Source organism: Aotus nancymaae, unplaced genomic scaffold, assembly GCF_030222135.1.
Source record: "Aotus nancymaae isolate 86718 unplaced genomic scaffold, 86718_ANA_hifiasm-v0.15.2.pri h1tg000006l, whole genome shotgun sequence".
NCBI lineage: Eukaryota > Metazoa > Chordata > Mammalia > Primates > Aotidae > Aotus > Aotus nancymaae.
Genome location: NW_026988417.1, coordinates 102,241,357 through 102,261,509, shown reverse-complemented (window position 1 = coordinate 102,261,509; position 20,153 = coordinate 102,241,357). Strand labels below are relative to the sequence as shown.

At 34.7% G+C, this 20,153-nt stretch overlaps 1 protein-coding gene across 1 annotated transcript; it reads left to right on the top strand.

The window, feature by feature from the left end:
* Positions 1-6,709: 6,709 nt before the first annotated feature.
* Positions 6,710-7,687, top strand: LOC105727347 (nucleoporin Nup37-like). The gene has a single exon (XM_064364798.1). It carries the CDS (start codon positions 6,710-6,712, stop codon positions 7,685-7,687), a length of 978 nt encoding a protein of 325 aa, XP_064220868.1.
* The last annotated feature ends 12,466 nt before the right edge of the window (positions 7,688-20,153 follow it).

Genomic DNA, 20,153 nt, shown 5'->3' with positions numbered 1-20,153 from the left:
TGGAGACCTTGCTATCACACTCCAAACTGGACAACAGAGCAAGACTCTGTCAGGAAGGAAGGAAGGGAGGGAGGGAAGGAGGGAGAGAGGGAGGGAGGAAGGAAGGAAGGAAGGAAGGGAGGGAGGAAGGAAAATACAAAAGTTCTGAATTAGTAAAATCATTTGAAAAATAAGAGTAAGGTTAGGGGATTCATGCAGCCTAATTATAACTCATTATATAGCTACAGTAACCAAAACAGCATGAAAGGATAGACGTATAATTTAGAGAGCAAAATCTAGATATAGACCACAAAAATATGCCCAAGTGACTTTTATAGAGGTGCAAAAGCAATTTGAGAGAAGTCTTTCCAACAAACGACACTGACAATATGAAATATTTTTTTTATAAAGAACCACAACCTAAGCCTCACACTGTATCAAAAAAAAATTAAATAGACCTAAATGTAAACTATAAACTATACAACATAAGAGAAAATCTTCATGAATTTGGGTTAGAAAAAATGTTCCTAGACACAACCTGAAAGGCACAGTCTATAACAGAAAATACCAAATTGCAAGCAAGGACATGAAAAGATGTTCACTATTATTAGCCAGTAAAGCCACAGAAATTAAAATCAAGATGAGACACCATCATTGCTATGTTTTCAATGTGTCCCTCAAAGTTCATGTGTTGGGAATTTAACACCCAATGCAACAATATTGAGAGAAGAGGCCTTTAACAGAACAGGTGATTAGGTTGTGAGGGCTCTGCTCTCATTAATGGAGTAATGGTGTTCTCCCCGGAATTGGTTAGTTTCCTTGAGAGTGAATTTGTTATAAAAGCAACTCTGGCCCCTCTTGCACGTGCTCACTCTTGCCCTACTGCCTTCTGCCTTCTGCCATGGGATGATGTAGTGAGGAGGCCCTCACCAGGTGTGGGCCCTTTAATCTCGGGCTTCCCAGCCTCTAAAACCACAACAAATAAATATTATTTCTAAATTACCCTCTAGCAGGCGTTCTGGCATAGGAGCACACAACAAGCTAAGACAATCTTGCACATCTTAAAACAGCTAAAATAAAAAATATTGGCAGCACCGGTGGTGAGGCTCGGGAACAACTGGGGCTTTAACAAATTGATTGTGGAAATATAAAAGGGGAGAGTCACTTTATTAGTTTTCTATTGTTTCAATTGACCTCAAACTTAGCAGTTTAAAAGAAAACAGTCCATGTTCTCACAGTTTCCATGTGTCAGGAGTCTGGCATGTAGTAGATGGAGCCTGCCTGACTTCTGTCACCAATGACCAGAGTTGGGGCAAACTTCACAGGTTAATGACACAGTCCTTCATAAAATTGTTTTCACTTCAGACACCAGCTTCACTTTTGGGAATTCCAATAACTACCCTCACTTTTGTCCAGTTGGATACAAATTCTGAGATTGTCTCTACCCTGGTTCAGGTTGAATCATTTGCTAGAGTGACTCACAGAACTCAGGAAAATCCTAGAAATATGATTACTGTTTTATTATAGCAAAAGGATGCAAATCAGAACCAACCAAATGGAAAAACACTTGGAGTGAGGTCTGGGAGAGATTCTTTTCTCTCTTTCTTTCCCTTTCTTTCTTTCTTCCTTCCTTCCTTCCTTCCTTTCCTTCCTTCCTTCCTTCGTTTCTGTTTCTTTCTTTCTTCTTTTTTTATGTTACGCATAGATTCAAATTTATTAATTTTGAGTTATATTTAAATTTTTTATTTATTTTTAAATTTTTATTTTAAGTTCAGGGGTACAAGTTTGTTACATAGGTAATCTTGGGTCATGGAGTTTGTTGTAGAGATTATTTCATCACCCAAGTAATTAGCCTGGCACCATTAGTTGCTTTTCTTGATCCTCTCTGGGAGGGTTTCAAATGTGAAACTTGCGTTATCCTTTCCCATGTAATCAGGATGCATTACCCTCCAGGCACACTGATGTGTTACCATAATCAGATTACAGCCAATCAGGGAAGCTCACCTAATGCTGGTGTCCAGAGTTATAAGGATGGCTTCATTAACTATGTGTGATTGAGTCATTGGCCATATGACTCAATCTTTAGCCCCTCTTTTTTCCCCAGCAGTTGGGCTCAAAGTCCCAACCCTCTTATCACATGGTGGTTCTTTCTAGCTTGACCAGACCCCATCCTGAATCATCTCCTTAACACAAACTAATTTACGAGCCACCATGAGTCACCTTCTCTGTATACATTCTCAAGTGTGAGCTGAAGGGTCTACAATGAATAACAAAGACACTTCTCTATTATTTGGCAAAATCCACAGATTTAGAGACTACCTACCTCTCAGAATCTGAGAATGAAAGCAAGACAAATATTGTTTACTGTGCAGAGTCTCATGTAGTTAAAATTAAGGTGTTGGGTAGCTGCGTCTTCACTGGGTGGCTGGATTAAGAATAGAGCTTATTTTGGTTAGGCACAGTGGCTTACACATGTAATTCCAGCACTTTGGGAGGCTGAGGTGGGCGGATCACAAGGTCAAGAGTTCGACACCAGCCTGGCCAACATGGTGAAACCCCGTCTCTACTAAAAATACAAAAATTAGCCAGGTATGGCTGCAAGCGCCTGTAATCCCAGCTATTCAAGAGGCTGAGGCAAGACAATCATTTAAACCCAGGAGGCGGAGGTTGCAGTGAGCCAAGATTGTGCCATTGCACTCCAGCCTGGGTGACAGAGCAATGCACCTTCTCAAAAAACAAAACAAAACAAAAAATAGAGTTTATTTTAAGAAGACCCAGGTTTTTGGAAGAACTTATTTCTTTGTGGTCATGTGATGGAAGTGCTGATTTTCTTGCTAGTTATTGGCTAAAGGCCACTCTCTGCATCTACTGGTTACTCTTGGGCCCTTTCCACATGGCCCATGCCATTTAATATGTTCCTTTAAGTGGGGCAAGAAAATCTATGGGTCTTTGAGTCCGTTTTAATGGGCTCACATGACTTTGTAAGGTTTACTTAGGGTAGTCTCCCTTTTGATTAATTCAGAGTCAATTGACTAGAAACATTATGTCTGAAAAATTCCTTTGGCCTTATCACAGAAGTAGTTTTTATTTTCACAAGTTCTACTGGCATTCAAGAAAATTTTATAGGGGGCATGTACACTAGTCGGTGGGAATCTTGGAATCCTTCTTAGAATTATGCCTATTATTTCCATCCTGGTAAACAAATTGTCAGTTTTTAAAATAAAATTAGATACAGCAAGTGCACTCCTAAACATTTTTCCTGGAGGAATTAAAACTTATGTTCACAGAAAATCCTGTACAGGATGTTTAGACCCACTTTGTTTATAGTAACTAGAAACAAAATCTTGAAACAACCAAAATGTTAATCTTTAATTAACTTACCAAAGTGAACAAAATCCATAGAGACTAGGGATAGCAAAGAGGAGTTTCTAAAAAAGTAAACTTCATAAGAAAGGACTCAGATGGAATAGGAAAGTGGAGAGAGAGGTGCTGTGGTTAACTGGAATTCAAAAAAGGTCAATGGGGTTCAACTTCTGAAAACAATGAGTAAATAGAGTAACATGAAATGAAATGCATGGATATAGGCAATATTATAGAATGTCGTGGATACCACATTAAATAATTAGGAAAAATCTATGAGATGACGTATAAGGTTTGTGTTAGTCTGCTTCTGCCTCACTATAAAGAAATACTTGGAGCTGGGTAATTCATAAGGAAAAGAGGTTTAATTAGCTCATGGTTCTGAAGGCTGTACAAGAGGCAGGCACTAGCATCCGCTTCTGGTGAGGGCATCAGAAGCTTACAATCATAGCGGAAGGTAAAGGGAGAGGAGGCATCTCACATTGGGAGAGCGGGAACAAGAGAAGGCAAGGAAGAAGTGCCACAATGCTCTAAACAACCCGTTCTTGAGTGAACTCGGAGTGAAAATTCACTCATTATATGAGGATGTTATCAGGTCATTCATGAGAGATCCACCCCCATGACAAAACACTTCCCACCAAATCCCACAACCAACACTGGGGATCATATGTCAACATGAGGTGTGAGGGGACAGATATCTAAACCATATCAAGGTTCTAAAAAGCAAAAAGTAAACAAGTTTAAATTAGTAACTTTTCATTAATAACTTAGAGAAAATACACCTTCTTTCAACACAATGAAACCCATAATTGACATATAATGAGACAAAAAACAGTAAAATTTTACAAAATAAAAATTCAAGCTCTTGCGATGCATACTTTTATTTATTTAATAAAGTCTATCTAAAGTATCTACAAAGTAACAAAGTGACCTAAGATCAAATGTAGCTAAGTAAGCTGTTATTTATTCATTATTAGCTAATTTACCCCCAGCTGAATTTTCAACATCACTTGATAACCTAAACCTTGGCACTTTAGTAATATTGAAATATCTCACAGTTAATGAGTCATGCATATGTATGTCGTGTGCATTATAATAAAATTAATGGACCAGGCGCAGTGGCTCACGCCTGGAATCCCAGCACTTTGGGAGGCCGAGGCGGGTGGATCACGAGGTCAAGAGATGGAGATCATCCTGGTCAACATGGTGAAACCCTGTCTCTACTAAAAATACAAAAAATTAGCTGGGCATGGTGGTGCATGCCTGTAGTCTCAGCTACTTGGGAGGCTGAGGCAGGAGAATTGCCTGAACCCAGGAGGCGGAGGTTGCGGTGAGCCGAGATCGCGCCATTGCACTCCAGCCTGGGTAACAAGAGCGAAACTCCGTCTCAAAAATAAAATAAAATAAAATAAAATAAAATAAAATAAAATAAAATAAGTGCCACCAAAGACCTTTACAATTTATGAAGAAAATGAGAAAGAAGAAGGGCGGAAAAGAAGAGAGGAAGGTAAAGAAGAAAATTAAAGTGGACAAGAGCTGAAACAACAGGGACCTGCTAATGAGAGTGCCACGTGGGTTCTGCAGGCTTTACATTGTTAGAACATTATGTATGAATGTTTCATCAGTTATGCACATACCATACATGCACACGCTTTCACATTTTAACATTTCCTAAATTAGAACACATTCTACAATCACACTTAGCTAGGACAGTGCCACGATGATGTTATTTCTTTTACAGGTACTATCTTAGTTTGAAATAATAGCATGCAGAAAATCAGATATTAGAAAATGAATGTCAGTAGCCTGAGGAATTTCTAAAGAAAATGATGGAATACTTTTCAGAAATGATGCATCACCACAGCTCTTCAAAGCACATGGGGAAAATAATGTATGGAAAAACACAGATAGAAACAGGTCAGAATCAATATCTGATTCAGAATATTCAGGGAGTGGCTATGGAAAACATTAGGTATAAATTAACCAATATTTTTCTCTTTTACTTTTAAAGTAATCTCCAGCACCATGAAGAGATTTCCATGCATGTTCTCTAGCCACTCACTCAAACTCTGCCTGCTCTGTAGACCCTACATGGCTACGAACAGCTCCCTTTTGAATGGCCCTCTAGAATAGCGTTGAACCTGCAGGGATGATCTGATTTGTAGAGGACTGGCTGGAAAAGCACTTGGCACAGGCCCTGGACCTAGTCTCAGGCTTATTTGGGGCAGACAGTGCCTGGAGTATGTCTCCAATGAGGAGAGGGGTTGCACCCTGGGTTGGACACTCTTCAGCAGCTAGAATGAGCCCCTCAAGTATGCTAGGCCCCTGTCAAAACCTCTTGGCTCTCCTTGCTAGGGTCAAAACATGGTGCTATAAGTTATAATGCTTTAAAACCAAATTGATTCCTAAGAAATATATCATTAGATTATCAAGTTGTTGATAAAATACTGGCAGTAACATTTATTAACCTCCTAACAAGCTTATGAATCTTATTTTTACAGTTTTTTCCTTCTTTCCATTTATTGTGTAGGCAGTCCCTTCTTCTCGCCATCGTATTTTAAATAACAAATTGGAATACTCTATTTATTGACTCAGATGGTTTCAGTGAGTGCTAGAGCTATTCCCACAAAAGCACATTTCCCCGAGAATCTATGTTAATTTTTTATACAACTAAGATATTTAGATAGTCCAGCAAAATAACCACACCAAACGATCCCATAACTGATTGTATGAATTTGAAATACAAGATTGCTTTCATAACTACTGAATTCATCTATCTGGATATGAAAATATTTTCTGTAAATCAGAATTAGTATGCATTTCTTAGCCAAATAGGTTTCCATTTGTGCTCTCTCCTCTACAAATAAAATGTTATCAAAAATCTCACTCTACTGCAATGAAAGTTTTCTCTTACTAGAGATACTTTTTTAAAGAATATAAGTTAAAATAAAAATGTTGTTGTACATCAAATATTTCTTATTCTAATAGTAATTTAAATGTGTCTTATTTTCTTCATTATATGTGTTCTGATAAAAGATAACACTTGGCTGCAAATAAATGGCTCTTTCATTTTATCAAGCTTAGAGATTCCATCTTCTAAAATACCTCCCTTGTTCCATTACTTTAATTAAAGCTTTTTGATACGTCCCTGTACCTTGGACAGTGCTCTTTGCCTCCTTAAATCCTTACATTGATATCTTGGTGTTTTCTGTAATGAGTCACCTTCAACGTTAAATCAAAGTAATGAAGAAAAGCCCTCATCGAAGACTAGCTTGCCTCTGGTCGCTTCCCGGCGCTCTGTGTTTCGTGACCTTGTCCAGTAGTAGAAGGCTATTTAATTTTTACAACTGCTTGAATTTTGACATACAAGATGAAGCAAGATGCCTCAAGAAATGCTGCCTACACTTTGGATTGTGAAGATTATGTGCATGTGGTAGAATTTAATCCCTTTGAGACTGGGGATTCAGGAAACCTAATTGCATATAGTGGCAATAATTATGTGATCATTGGCACATGTACGTTTCAGGAAGAAGAAGCAGATGTTGAAGGCATTCAGTATAAAACACTTCAAACATTTCACCATGGAGTCAGGGTCGATGGCATAGCTTGGAGCCCGGAGACTAGACTTGATTCATTGCCTCCAATAATCAAATTTTGTACTTCAGCTGCTGATTTGAAAATTAGATTATTTACTTCAGATCTTCAAGATAAAAATGAATATAAGGTTTTAGAGGGCCATTCCTATTTCATTAATGGTTTGGTGTTTGATCCCAAAGGTGGCCAAGGAATTGCAAGTGTGAGTGATGATCATACCTGCAAGATTTGGACCTTGGAAGGAGTGCAGACATCTCATTTTATTCTTCATTCTCCTGGCATGAGTGTGTGCTGGCATCCCGAGGAAACTTTTAAGCTGATGGTTGCAGACAATGGAACAATCCGGTTTTATGATCTTGTGGCTCAACAGGCTATTTTATCTCTTGAATCAGAACAAGTGCCATTAATGTCAGCACACTGGTGCTTAAAAAACACCTTCAAAGTTGGATCTGTTGCAGAAAATGATTGGTTAATTTGGGATATTACTCGGTCCAGTTATCCTCAAACTAAGAGTCCTGTTCACATGGATCGAGCTGGCTTATTCAGGTGGTCCATAATTAGTGAAAATCTGTCTGCAACCACTGATTATCCTGGCAAAATGGCAAGCCAGTTTCAAATTTATCATTTAGGACATTCTCAGCCCATCCTCATGGGTTCTGTACCCGTTGGATCTGGCCTCTCCTGGCATCGAACTCTCCCTCCACGTGTAATTGGAGGAGACCACAAGCTGTTGTTTTGGGTGACTGAAGTATAAAATTTTCTCTGTACCTTAGAGTCACAAACTTTGTATTTTTAATACACATTTTGAAGAATTTCTTATTTTTGTATCAAATATACTGCATACTTTAGAAAAAAACAACAACAAAGTAATGAAGAAAAATAGAATGAAGTAGAGATCAAAGAAAATGCTTCAGAAGGTATGTTCACTCAGGAGATCTTATCATTAACATTACTTTTATTGAGTTGAAGGAATAACTTAATACTGGAATACACAAAGAGCTTGTTTGTGATGTTGTATTCCTCTGTCCCACAGTGCTAATCGCTGCCCATTGAGCCAAAGAAAGTATGATAGGAAGATCTAATACATCTGCTAATATTCCAGTATCAGAATTCTAAAGCCAGTATGTATTTATATACTCACACTGCTTAGCAGTAACTATAGTTAAATAATAGAAGATCAGTGAGAGAAAAAATGGGCAAAGCAGGGGTCAATATAATGATCTGATTTTCACAGGGTCTTAGTTACTCTCTGGTCGCCAACTAGCACCTTTAAATAATATCACTTTTACATTGCCAGGGTATTGTTTAGTGTAGTTAAGAGCAACTTAATTAAAACACTGGGTACACCTCAGGAAAGGGAATGTGATTCATGTCAAAGCCCCTTCAGAATTTCACACTATTTTCTACTCCTTAGTTCTCAGATAGTAAAGCCCTAACTTTAATGTAATCCCAGTGAGCTGAAAGAGTTAATAAAGCATCATACTGCCCTGAAAATCACCACTTAGGAAGAAAATGAAGAAAGAATTAAATTGAACATGGAAACACCTATTGTAGAAGTGATAAACAGATCAAAGGACTGTTATGATTTAATCGCAGCTCTTTCATCCTAGCTTATTTTCACACAAGAGGTGTAATACATCTGGCTGATAACATTTCCATGTCTAGGGCTTAGGGGTTTTAGGAAGACACAAGAGATGTTAAAACAACTACCAGGAAGAGTGTGTGAAATAGAGTCTGTAATTAATATGTCTAAAACCAAATGGCTGAGCAACAAGCAAGAGACTCTCAGAGTTAATGGTGGAGAAATCAGTCAATAATTATTTCTAGTTTGACTCTAGGCCAATATACAGACACGGTTTTACTGAAAAAAAATTAATAGGGAAAAAGGAGCACTTGAGCAAGCTCCAGGAAAATAAGAACTTTGCTACTAGATGTGAAATTACTGATGCGGTCAGAGAGAAACTCTTTAACATTACTCCCTCTCCTTTCATGATAGATAGTTCGCAATGCAGGCAGAGAAGTGTGCAGAACAATAGAACGAAGCCTCTCCTTGTATGCTTGCTAGTAACTAAAAAAATAAGTTATATGAAACTAATGCAAAGATTCAGTCCACAATACTTGAGGAGGTTTTGGCACATGTAAAATCATTAAACAAACCACAATGGGCTGGCTTCCCAGAGGCCAAAAACCAGCTTTCAGAAAGATTGACAAGGTGTTATAACTTAACTAGTGGCCAAAGCACAGAACGTACAAATACGTGAGACAGATTTGATACTGATTTGCTTTAGGAAAACTAATTCGGCAACACATGTAGAAATCCAGCAGAAAGTAGGCACTAGAGACTTTTTCATCTGAAAAATAAAAATCTTACAAATTAAACAAAAAGAATAAGTGATCATGTGGTTCCTTTGCTATTGAGAGAAGAGAGAAAATGAAAAAAAAATAAATGCTTTAAAATTTTCATTTATACATGGAAAATATTTCCTATCAGTTTGCCCAGTGCTGTTTTAATCGCTTACTTTTTATAGTTTAATTCTCACGGTACTTTAATAAGCCACACTATTTTATTGTCTGTCTTATAGGGAAACTGAGGTTTTGAGAGTTTGTCTCCATAAAAATACATGTTAAAGTAGGCTTCAGTGGCCTTCATCTCCACAGACTCTCACAGCTGCTCCTAAAAAAAAAAAATTGTTCCTGGCTATTCAATATCACATTCCTTGTCTCTACTTTTTGTTAAGTACTTTTCATCACACCATTTCATTCAAGTCCTGCCCTCAACCACTAGTGCTTATCAGCCCTATTGTTATACCCAGGACCATCTTCTCCTAATTTCTCCAAACAACTTATTGCCTGACCTATTTTTCCAGAAAATACAGATCATTCTTCCAGCCACATTTTTTATTACTGATAAAATTCCCTTTCCTCCAGGATAATTCTTCCCTCATACGCATATCCTGCATGAACCCTACAGTCATCAATCCCTTCTCTTTTATTGGGATGCTAAATGCTATTCTGGCAAACCACACAGCTCTGCCAAAGGGTGTCACCATGAGGATTCAAGGACTCCAACATGAGTAATCTTTTGACAATTTCCTAGTTTTCTAGTCAGCTTTGTGAAATGTTTGATGGCTTCAGTTTTTCATGTCTCTCATACTTCCTCAAGACACTAGAGATGCTCAGCTGTGTACAATCTAGAACTGCATCTAAAAAACTTTTCTTATTTCTCTGCTGCTTCAGGGAGAGTAGTGTTATGTTTTGCTTTGCTTTTGTTTTTAACTCTAAGGCTAATCTTACTTTTCTGTTGGCTTGGGTCACACGGAAGTCTGTTTTGTTTCAAAAATGAGATGCATTCAGTAGTCCCAACCTCAATTATACAGTGTATATAAACATATGCAATTCTGGGAGAAAAGAGACATGATGCTGCATAATTCATTTCAATGAAAATTTGTAGTATGTGTCTAGACATAATAAAACATTATGTAGGTTTATTTAATGAATACATAAATAGAAAGGGTAATTTAAAAGAAGTATTTCAGAAAGAAGAAAAGAGTCACAACCCAAGTTCATGTACTCTTATACTGTTTGATATAACTGCAAATACTTTATATTGATTGAATTAAGGAGTATCAATTATAAATATCACACCTTTTCTAAAACACACCAAATGGTAACATACTCATGTTTCAAATTATAAAACGCAACACAGTCCATGATCCTTTTTAATTTTTGGAAAGTAACAATATTATCATATGCTGCACTTAAATTTTCATATAAATCATTAAGTCATCCAAATTGGCTGACATATTTTACATATTCAGTTCAGAAGTGGGGTAAGGCTTATCACTATCAAATTAAATCAGCATTTTCTGGCCTTCAGTGATATCAAGAAAAATTAAATTATGTTATTTAAAGCTTACTGAAAAACAACAGATTTTTTAAAGTTCTGATGTACAGTTACATAAAATCAATTATAATTAATTCTTGGATTTTCATGTGATTTAAAGTTGAGTAAAACTTCAACAATTTTTCATACAATGATTTGAAATATTTGACATAATATTAAATGCTTTTTAACCATGCACGATTATATTTTTCTTAACAAGAGTTAACATGAATATATTTAATATGCAGCTTATTATAGTTTTGACATACTGTACTTGATAAGTGCAGAGTATAGCTATTAACTTTACAAAGATTTTAAAAGAGAAGAATTTACTTAATAAATATAGATTCTATCTTTGCCTCATTTCAGTAACCTTTTATTATCAAATATTATATATGAATTTATGAGTTTGGATTTGAGTTATAATTTTAAAATTTAAAACAACATGAAAAACTTCCACTATATGTAGTTTCCAGTGAGTAATTAAATAACAGTAAAATTAAAAGAAAATTAAAAAATAGGAAAACTGAATAATAAGAAAGATACAGAAAACATTTGATCTTATGTTATATAATAATTAGGCCAGTGATTACTATTTCTTAAGATGTATGCAGAGGTTAGATAAGGATAATATAGCAATGACAAATAAATTATCTCAGTCTTTTCAAGCAACTTCAACTCTACAAAATAGTTTTAGACTTATATAGTTTAATTGAATATATATTTCATTGAAATATTCAATTATTGATTTATTAGTTTCTTTTAAAAAGTGCATCTTCTGGCATCACTGTGACTTTAAATAGATTTGAAACAGATTTCCAATCAGATTTACTCAGGTAACCTTTAATAGTTTAAACAGGTTAATTTTTAATAGCATTTATATTTAAAAGGTGCTCAAAATATTATAGTATTAAATATTTAATAACATTGTTACAAAATTTTAAGTAAGTCAAGCCCAAACCCTAGAGGCTTAGAGATCACTACTTCTGGCTCTTGAAACATCAGACAAGTCCATTGAGATTTATACACTTTTTCCATAATTTAATAACGTGGTTTCAGTTGTTGCTAACTTCGCAAAAATATAGTGTAATAGCACAGATGTGACTGTTAATTAAAAAGTCTCTTGTGAGAGCAAATAGGTTTCTAGGTGATGTTTTGAGCAAGATTATGTCATTTAGAAAAAATTCTGAGTACACAAAATCCTGAACTTATAAACAGTATGTTCCTAAGAGACTAAAGCTTTAAAAAAAAAAAAAATCCCAACCACCCTGCAGAGTGAAGAGAAGTAAAGGTAATTTGCACATCAGCCTGAGTGTTTTTATATTTCCTTTAAATGAGCCATCTTTCTGCCAATGTAAAGATTTGTGTTTAGTTTTTGTACAACGTAGCTTTTTTAAAGGCGCTTTCTTTTTATTCCAGTTTTTGACAATGTAGCATTGTAATTTTTAAAATGTTTTGTTAATCATGTAGGTGACAGGTGCATTTGTGTCTTCATATTAATTTTCAACTCAGTGGTATATAAAATGGCTGATATTTGCCACAATTAGATTTCATACATAATCAATTGTATTTTACATTAGTTTAAATCTAAGAAAAAATAACATGCTGTTCTAAATTATTAAAAATATCTATATTTAAATATAATAAATTCAACGACTGGTTGGCACTAAGGTATTTTTTGCAGCACATATCATAAATTATTTTTCTAAGAGTATCAGACTTTGCCCGATACTTTATTTAACTCTTAGTGAATATTATTTAAATAACCTACATTAAAGAAAATATATCAATATACGCATGAAAAAATAGATGATCATTGATATTAAGTAATTTAATGTTATATGCTAGAGCATCATGGATGTTGTATTATAATTTCCCGGTTAGGATACACTTTTCTAGCACTTAAAAGGTTCCTAAGGAATAAATCATTTTACCAAACTACTTGACTCTTTTAAGAATATATACTAATAGTGACTTCATTCCCTTAGACATATGCAAACTCATTCACATACACATATGTATATATACCTGCACAATGCAGACATAAATACACACAAACTCAAACATGTGGAGCATGTATACTTGCATTGCCAGAACAAAGAAGAAATTTGAGGGGCAGTATAAATTTATAAACTTTCATTATTAACATATACCCAAGCTCCAAATCTATCATTTCATTAATGAGATTTTTTTCTTCCTCTCTCCTAGAGCTTCTTTCCCAAAATTTCACAAAATATGCCATCAACTCTGCCATTTAGTATTTTTCTATGTTTCTTACCTTTTGTGCTATGTCCTTAAGGTTTCCGTTTCCTATGTCCGTGAAAGTACATGCCATAATTTGTAAGAAACAATCTTTCTCTCCCAAAGATTTTTAAGTTACTTTTTGTCTTAAATGTTCTAAAGTGTTATTAGTAAATATAATACTTAAAGTTCATTAGAATATTTGAATAGAGACTTCTGTGGTTTTCTTTAATTTTGGAAAATCTAAGCTTAATATTGCCTAACCCGATCATATTCTGGAAATCCTCTTAGATATACATTTAAATAGAGCCACTAACAGAAGTCTAAAGAAACACCATGTAAGAAGCGCGGAGTCATGCTCCGTCTCCAGAATAAGGCAAATCTACATAAACTCTTTGGAATTATTTTGCATGAGTGATTTGTTTTTTTCTCCCCTATGTATTTATTCATTAGATAATTTATTTACTTCAATATGGACTAATGGATATTTATTTTGTACTTTATGTTATAATCCAATACTACTACTTTTAAAAATGTTGGACTGCTCAGTGACTTTATTCCAAAGAGTACAGTATACAAATCGGTAAATTTAGTAACTGTATAGTGGAGAAATCGGACAAACACTACTTTTATCAGGTGATCAAGATCCACATCAACAGTGATAAGTCATACTTATCACATGTGCCCTTGATACGTGATGAAAGTGATACTTTACCTCTATGGCCTTCCTTCCATCTCCAATAACCCCAGTTTAATAATGAGAAAATATCAAATCCCAGTAGAGAGATATTCTATAAAATACCTGACCAGTAATTCTCAAAACTGGTAAAGTCATTAAAGGCAAGGATAGTCTAAAAAACTGTCACAGTCAATAGGAGTCTAGAGATGTGTAACTAAATGTAATCCATCAGGTGAACCTGGAACAGGAAAACTAAGAAAAATGAAAGAGCTCTAAATTGGTAATAATATATCAATATTGGTTCATTAATCATAGCAAATATATTATATTAATATAAGGTGTTAACCATAGAGAAAACTAGGTCTTGAGTGTATGGGACTAGTACTGTCTGTAAATTCCTTTTATAATTTTACAACTGTCCTAACAAATAAAGTTTATTTTTTAAAAGGGCATACTGATATTGAGAAACATCTGTATACTACCTAATATTTATTTCCACCTTATTACTCAAACATGATAATAGAGGAAGACTGAAATGAATATATGCATTTGGGCAAGACCCATATACTGTGGTAGGTCATGAGCTGGGTTTGTTTTGCCTCTTGAATAAATTCATGTTGGGCTTAAAAACTCAGGTGCAATTAAGAATCTGTCACAGTTTAACTCTCAAACTTTGTTTTTGAGCTAGGAAGTTAGTGAAATGGCTTCCAGAGTTGATAGAAAATAGCTTGAGAATTGGAAGACCCAGCACTTTTTGACCTAGAGAATCTCCAAGCACATCAACCCAGATTGAGCCTTCTTGAGAGATAAAAAGGAAGACACTGAGAACATGTTATTTTCATCCTTACTCCAAACTAACTGAATTTTATCTTTTTCAAAGTCAGATAAGATTGCTGGTGTAATAAGTGCCTGACTACTTTAATTCTGCTGAGCAGCAAACCTATTGGGATGTTAAGCTCATCTCTGTTCACATTTAATTATGAAACTATTCATGAAGAATGAAGAAAGAAACTCCTGCTAGTTAGGAATTGATAAATCATGAACTTGATATCTCAAACTTCCATTACATAGAGTTCAGGATCTCAATTTTCTTTTTTCTTCTTTTTCTCTTTCTTCCTTGTTTCTTACTTTTTCCTTTAGCTCAATACATTTACTAGAAATAAAAGTGGAGAGAAAGCTTAGCTGCTCAGCTGTGATGGATCAATATAAATATCTTTAAAAATGTCCATATATGCTTAGATTTTATATTTTATTTAAATTCTTCTAATAATCTATTATTTTAATAATTTAAGGTAATAAAAATATTTTCTAATCTATTGTTTTAATAATTTAAAGTAATAAAAATATTTGTTTTTGACACCCTGTTTGGCAAATGCCTCAAGATGCAATAGTAAAGAAAGTTTTGAATAGTCAATTATTTGGGGGTCCTCCAGCTTATTTCCTTTCATTTTTGTATCTTTTGGTCATTGTTTATGTTTATTTATAGTCATTGTAGATTCACAGTATGTTATAGAGAGAAGTATAATCAGTCATCATAGTTAGATGACTATATTCACATATTCTTTTGAGAAATCAGTAAAATATAAAAAGACAAAAATGGAATATAGTTTTAGAAGCGTGTTTTTAGTTTAGAATTCATTAATAACTTTAGTTTCTGCATATACATTGAAAGTAATCCTCCAGTAATACCAGCTACACAACTGTGAAAGGAAGGGTGAATGGCTTAACTATGCATTTTTGTTTAAAATCAACAGAGATGTCAGGACTAACATATGTGTACAAAGCTTTGGCTATTTGTAAAATGATTGGTTATAAAACATAAGAAGAACCAGTTGTGGAAGATGGTGAGTTTACATATGCAGTTTGAGAATAGTTGTGTATGAATTATCTCTTTGATAGTTAAAGGTGACATATAACAGGAAATTTGTATCAAATATAATATTTAATGTTTGGAGATAATAACTTTTGATAGTAATGAATATTCAGGGGGGTGAAATGATGAGAAAAATAAGATTATTTGTGAAATAAATGTATAAAAAATATCAATAGCCCAAAGGAATGACTAATCATAAAGGATATATATTATTTTTCTATTGCTGTGTAAAGGATTGCCACAGACTGAGTGACTTAAAACAATATTTGATTATTAGCTCACAGTTCAACCTGTCAGAAGAATAGCATGGTTCTCAGGAAATTGAGTTCTTTGAAGTTGTAGGATGGGAGTCCCCATTTCTTCAATCACCATTAACTGGGAGCTGCTCTCATCTTCTGTAAATCACCTACATTCTACACTAAATAGTCCTCTCCATCTTCAAGCCAGGTATAGTGCATCAAATCATCTGCTTGCTTCAAATCTTCCCCTCTGTTAAAGCCAGAGTAAAAAATTTGCTTTTGAAAGGGTTCATATGATTCAGTCTGACAGATATTCTCTTTATTTTAAGGTTAACTATGCCACATAACATAACATAATTTTAAGAGCAATACCTCCTCATACTCAGAGGTTTAGGGTCATGGTACCAGAAAGGAGTCCTGATCCAGACCCCAGACTCCACGAGAGGGTTCTTGAATCTTGAAAAAAAAAATTCAGGATAAGCCCATAGAGTAAAGTGAAAGCAAGTTTACTAGAGAAGTGCAGAAACAAAAGAATGGCTACTCCATAGACAGAGAAGCAGCAAGGGCTGCTTGACTGTGTATATTTATAGTTATTTTTGATCATATGCTAAACAAGGAGTGGATTATTCTTGAATTTGACAGGAAAGGGGTAGAGATTTTGAAAGTTATCCTATATAGTCTTAAAGGATCTCGCCCCTTTTTAGACTATATAGGATAACTTTATCATTGCCATGGCATTTGTAAATTGTCATGGCACTAGTGAGAGTGTCTTTCAGCATGCTAATGCATTACAATTGGCATGTGATGAGCAGTGAGGACAATCAGAGGTCACTTTATAGCCATCTTGGTTTTGGCGGGTTTTGGTGGGCCTCTTTCCTGTATCCTGTTTTATTAGCAGGGTCTTTTTTACCTGCATCTTGTGCCAATTCTCTATCTAATCCTATGAGTAAGAATGCCTAACCTCCTGGGAATGCAGCCCAACATGTCTCAGCCTTATTTTACTCAGCCTCCATTCACTCTGGTTCGAATGCCTCTGACAATGTCACAGCTTTGGGAGGCCATCTGGGAATTCTGCTCATCATGGGGTGCAAGAATCCTAAGATATTGAGACAAAGAGAAGAGAAATAGAGGTGTAAGGAGGAAAGGAAGAAGAACAAATATATATGTGATCAAACAACTGGCAATCAATATTGGAACTTAATAAATGCTCATTTGTTTTGAACAAATAGGTTTAGAAGGAGGCTTCAAAGAAACAATAGAGTTAAAAATGTAAAGGCAGTAGACTGAAGTATGAATTGGGATTGCACAGAATATTGCTTTTTCAAGAAACTTAAAAGAGATGAGAAGGAAACCAGGCAGAAACTAAGAAGGTCAGGGATGAGAGGGATGCATATGATTTTGTTTTGAGGAGATCCAGAGGAGAGGAAGAGCTAAAGAATGCCAGGAATAAAAGCAAGTAAATTAGAAATTCCATCTACAAAGTTTTACAAATTAGCAAACCACATGTGCTGAGGGTTCACAAAAGCCAACATAGATTTTTTTTTCTTTTTTTTAAACAAAGTAAGCCCTTGCTTGTTTAACAATACAAGAGGAAGTAGCTCTGGCATTTTCTGAGTGTGTTAACATTTCTCTTGCTATGTATCTTGCAGTTCCTCAAAGTATGTCTTAATTGCATTCTGAGTGTATTTTCCAAAACAAAATGGTCTGAAAAGGTGATCAAATATTTGAAATTACAACACCCCAAAAATAACTAGATACATGTTTGGCATACTTGATTAACTGAGAAATTTCTTTGAGTTTAGGATTTAAACTGTCAAATTTAGAGGAATTAATATTTTCACTTTCAATATGTTGCACATTTCCTATCATCTTAGCAGCTGAATCTATACAAATCTCTAATTTTTTAATTGTCTTTTTAGCTCAATAACTATATGTTCCATTTATTTTTAATTGATTGGTAAAAGACTCAGAAAATCAACTGAATAAATAAAAACAGGCTATTTAATATAAAGTATATACTTTAGCATTGGAATTGATTATTAATCTATAAAATATTTTAAGACAATCTATAAATAGCATGTTTGGTACTATGTCCTAAAAGAAGTACTAGATTTCTTCAAGGATTGTTATTTCTATTACATACACACCTTTTTATATACCTCTGTGAATGTCTATCATATATAGTAAAAATAAAACAAAGTGCAGTGTAATATAATCAGCCACATACAGGGCAGTATGTTCAATTTAATGTTTTTTTCCTCAAAGATTATGGCTGTATCATAAAATTGTATAATTTTAAATAGAGGTAATTTTTTTTTAAAAAAAGCAATTTACTTAAAGTGTTTTAAACAAATTGAGAAATTTCTTAGAATTTATTGTCACCCTATTGAATAATTAGCATTTTCAGATAATTATACTTCTAGAAAAATGGAAAGTAAAACCATAATAGGAAAATATTGGTAACTTCAAAATAAAAAAAATAAAAAGAAGTATCACTAGTACCATGACATAATTAGAAGTAAGACCTTTGGCAATAATGACAATAAACAGCACTTAATCAAACATCTGTATGTCTAGATGGCATCTTTTTAACAGCTCTAAGGGAGTCACAGAGCATGACTGTGCCTTACGAGAACCTCACTTCCCCCTGGGTGGCCTATAAATTGGAGAATGGCTTATTTTACTTGACCATCATTGTCACTACTCATTTCCTCACTGATGAAGTCTTTTGCCTTTCTGCTTTGTTTGGTTTGAAGAATTCTTGCTGAGGCTGAGAGTTCAGGTAGCTATGATCCAGCCTCTAGAAGTACCACATAGAGGTGTCATCTTGACCGTGTGCCCACTTCCTGGAAAGCAGACAATGATTGGGATATGGATCCTTTTTGGGAACCACACATGTCTATTTCTTTCCCTTTTATTTACAGAGGCAATTATTTTTTACTACTAAACTTAGGGAACTTCCACTTTTACATGCAGGATTGATCACATATTTTTATCTGTTTCCTCCTCAACTCCCATTAATATAACAGTAAAAAGTAAAAATAAAAAATTTAAACTATATTTCAACAAGGACAGAAAGAATGGAAAAGGTACAGGTACTGATAAGAAATGTCAACACATTTTGAGACATGGGAAGTGGGGAATGATTGGCAACTGACAGAGCAGAGACAGAAAGATAATCCTCAAGGTCATGGAGCCAATAATAAGCTAGCTAATTTACCCCCCTGAAAACCAGAAGGCTTAGGGCTTTGGGAGCATCAGATTTTTTCTGAAGGCTAAAATATGGGGGAATGAGACTGAAAACAGTATGATCAAGGTAACCAGATTTCTTCACTAAGCCTTTGTTGCCAGGCAAATGTATCTATCCTACTGCAGCCACATAGACAAAGTTTACTCTCTAAATCAGCAAGCTCTGGACTCTAAGAACTAAACACAGCAGAGGACAGATGTGAAACTAAGAATTAATGCAGATCTGCATAATGAATAGTGACACTCTCTGCTTTCTTCCTTAACATATTTTCCAGGATTCATTTTGGGCAGTAGAGAGACCAATGGTAAACCTACAGCTAATGACATTTCAAGACATCTTCAATGAATAACAGGCTCTCACACTAATGGCAAAACTCTTTATTCAATAAGTGAAACTCATCCACAAATTTTCTCCAATTATTCCTTTAGTGCTTCACTTTTAATTATATGTAGTTAGTCAAAGATAATCAAATATGTGTCCAAAGAAACAGCAAAAAAGCAGCCACAAAAAAACTTTTAAAAAATCAAGTAAATTAGACAACATAAAAAAGAAAAAAAATTATTTTTGAAAAAAATGTGATCTTATACAAAATGTGTAATTAGAAGAAAAAAGAGCCAAATGATTATATTTTGACATATGAGATGTGAAGAAATTTATATGTTGGCACAGCTGCTAACAGGAAGGAATCTTCCACTTCCCTTTCTCCACTTCCTGCTGATTAGCATGCACACAAAAGCAACTGGATCTGCCATTACAAATAATAAAATGGAAGTGACATGTTGAAAATGGCAGAGAAATAAGACAGGTTAAAGAGGATCCCTAATACTGTGGAGCTACCATGTCAATTCCCAACTGCCAATAAAAAATCACCTAGTTATCTAAGAGAAAAATATGCCTATTGGATTTAAGGTACTGCTATTCAGAGTTCTTCTGCAGCAACCAAATCTGATAATGTTACATAGTTGGTGTCTTCTTAATAAGCACACAGAGACTACAAAGGAAAAAACTGGGAAAATGATGCAAATGGATATTAAGAACAAGCAGTAGTAACTTCA